The 3272-nt window shown below is 31.4% G+C and overlaps 1 protein-coding gene across 1 annotated transcript in view; it reads right to left on the minus strand.

Moving 5' to 3' along the window:
* LOC107697205 (dystrobrevin beta-like) overlaps positions 1–3272 on the minus strand; it is a 36182-nt gene that overhangs the window by 5489 nt on the left and 27421 nt on the right. The window contains exons 17-18 of the mRNA XM_016497891.1: positions 1283–1454; positions 849–938 (exon numbers count right to left, since the gene is read on the minus strand). Coding sequence (XP_016353377.1) covers positions 849–938; positions 1283–1454 — 262 coding nt within the window. The remainder of the gene's footprint in view (positions 1–848; positions 939–1282; positions 1455–3272) is intronic.

Genomic DNA, 3272 nt, shown 5'->3' on the forward strand with positions numbered 1-3272 from the left:
TAAATGAACATTAGAAATGTTGCCTTGGCAACTAACTGAAATAAAATAAGTTTAATTTAGAAATACTAAAATTACGAAAACTGAAAACTAAAAAACAAAATTGCTAAAATATAAATATTAAACAAAAAATAATTAAAAATACAAAAGCACCTAACAAATTTACTTAAATGTAAACTAAAGTGGAAATGAAAACTGAAAATATAAAAATTAAAGCAAATATTATTAAATATTATAATAGTATATAAATAATAAAAAATTAATCATAGTGTTATTTTAGTATAATTGAGATACTATCATGGTTTTTATTACGGTAATATTTTCAACTTTTTTAGATTTTTCTGCTTTATTTTAATTTTAGTTAAAGTTTTAGTAATTTTGTTGTATGTTGTTGTAATTTTTAATATGTCTATATATTTTATATACATTTTTATTTCAGTTTTAGTTATTTTAATAAATCAAGTTAAACTAAATAAGAATGAGAAATGTTTGTTTTAGCAGAAATAAAATAATTTTTAAATATATTTTGTCAGTTTAAAGCTTATTTTATTTCAAGTAAAAACATTTTTTAATGTTTTCACATTTATTTAACTATAATAACCCTGATTCATATACCAAGATATTTACATCTCTATATTCAAATGTTACCATGGCACTACAATGTCCAAAATAATTGTTTTGTGTGTTTGTGTGTTTACTTTTAAGAAGTTTTGCTAGTTTATTATTATAAATATAGTCCAATTGACAAGGATTATTTGTCTATTTCAAGTAACAGGTGACATGAAATTCTCACATCATTTCTCTGTCACGGCTGTGAGAACACAACTACCCACAATGCATCATGATCGTACCGGAGTTGAGCTCTTTGACCAGTGAAGACATGGTGTTTGTGATGGAGTCTGCTGCCACCAGGAGATCATTTCGCAGGTTTCTGCGAGGTCCTGTAGGAGCCAAACACAAAGAATGTCCAAATTATGACAATGTTTTGTAGGTTTGAGTTAATAAAGGCTAAAAACTTGATAAAATCATTGAATTGTTACACCAACTAACATTTATGAAGTGACATATTTCGAAATATTTTGTCTGTCCACAACAAAATAACACCAAAATAACATTTGATGTTTAATATACAGACTATTTCAGACTAATGAGATGTCAAAATGGGCGGGGCTACCCAGTTCAATCCCCCAACAATCTGAATCATGTGGCCCACAAAAATTCTTGTTGCTCATCAGAAAACCCCCCCGCAATAGTCTCTGTATTTAGTTGTAAATGAAGATGTTACCCTGAGCAAATGCTTCCTGAACATCTCCACCCACTCCAGCTAAAGAGTCCTGGGGCCCGTGGGTGGGGGTGTGGCCTGCGTGTGTGGGGGTGGAGCCTGAGGAAGGAGAGCGAATGGGCATCGGCACAGAACGAGGGGAGGCGTGGCTGGGGGAGGAGCCAGCGGCTTGAGCCTGAAGAGAGAGAATAAAAACTTCATATTGTACAAGATACACCTGCTAAACGTTTCTCCCAGCGCTTAAAACTACGTGTTTGCATGTAAACAGCTATTCACATAAAGAGAGAATTCTCTCTGCGAAACTAAAGCCAAACTCATGAAATAAGGGAGACTGAGAGAAAAATACAGCTAATGGCAAAGAACATTTAAATGATCTAATTATTTAAAATAATTTCTGAAAACAAAACAAGACACCTGTTAATGGAAAACTTATGTCTTAAAATATGTGCTGCTACTAGGGCTGTCAACATTTTTTTCGAATTTCGAATATTCGTCAAATTTAAAATAAAAATCCACATTCGAATGCAAAAACGTTGCATTCGAATTTTAGGTGTGCTTTAAGGAGGCAGCCTTATCAGTGGCGCACGAGATGCGATGACGATGTAAGTGTCATTGCATTTTAATGTTTTTCTTAGCCTATCAAGTTGAAGCCACTAGATGCGGCGCTGCTGTGTTGTTAATGACAAATATTGCGGGAAAAGAGAACATCAATGCGGAGAAGATCTTGTTTACGTCAAAACTGAAACCAAGCCGTTCACACAGAACGCATATTTCGCGCATTTTCTAGAGGGACATCTATCACCATTGCACTCGCGTCTCACACAAAAGAGCCGCATGTTTAGAAAGCCATGTAAAATGAATGTAATATTTTGCTCGATGCGCCCTCTTGTGGCCTCAGGAGAGAAGCCAAAAGCTTTTCATCACCCTAACTGAAATTATGCATTTTAAATTAGAATATAATTCGAATTTTGATCATATTTAAGTACAAAATTCGAATCTAGTTTTTCAGCCATTTTGACAGCCCTAGCTTCTACTACTTTTAACAAGTGAAAAGACGCATTATTATTCTGTGAGAACTTACAGCAGACACTGGAAGTTAAACATCGGGAGGAAAAGAAAGAGATAAATACGTCTAAATGAAAATAAATGAAAAACAATGGAAAATAACTTTCATATAAACAAACGAGAGACACTGAACAATTTTTCTCACATGCACAGAAACTCATACACACACAGCCAGTGCATTTTCTTATCCCCATATTCATGTCCTAATACACTGGCTAAAATATTACAAACACCATTTTTAAAGATGGAAACCATATTAGTTATAGTGTTCTCTCGTAATATTACAAATAAGTGAGCATCAGTGTTATTTTAGTATTATTTATATACTATGATAATATAATTTAATATTTTGAATTAGCTTTTATTTTTATATTTTCAGTTTTTCATTTTAATTTTAGTAATTTTATGTTGTAATTTTTATTAGTTACATTCTTAGTCATTTTTACGTGCTTTTCTTATTTTTATTAATTTCAGTTTTTTTATATTTATAATTAATTTTATATTTATTTCAGTTTTAGATTTAGTAATTTTAGCACTTCAGCTTTAACATATGGCACTATGACCACAAAACCAGTCATAAGGGTCCATTGTTCGAGATTGAGATTGAGAATTGAGAATTTATACATCATCTGAAAGCTGAATAAATAAGCTTTCCATTGATGTATGGTTTGTTAGGATCGGACAATATTTGGCAGAGATACAACTATTTGAAAATCTGGAATCTGAGGGTGCAAAAAAATCAAAAATTGAGAAAATCATCTTTAAAGTTGTCCAAATTAAGTTCTTAGCAATGCATATTACTAATCAAAAATTAAGTTTTAATATATTTACAGTAGCAAATTTACAAAATATTTTCATGGAACATGATCTTTACTTAATATCCTAATGATTTTTGGCATAAAAGAAAAATCAATAATTTTGACCCATA

Source organism: Sinocyclocheilus anshuiensis, unplaced genomic scaffold, assembly GCF_001515605.1.
Source record: "Sinocyclocheilus anshuiensis isolate Anshui unplaced genomic scaffold, SAMN03320099.WGS_v1.1 scaffold38, whole genome shotgun sequence".
In the NCBI taxonomy this organism is placed as follows: Eukaryota; Metazoa; Chordata; class Actinopteri; order Cypriniformes; family Cyprinidae; genus Sinocyclocheilus; species Sinocyclocheilus anshuiensis.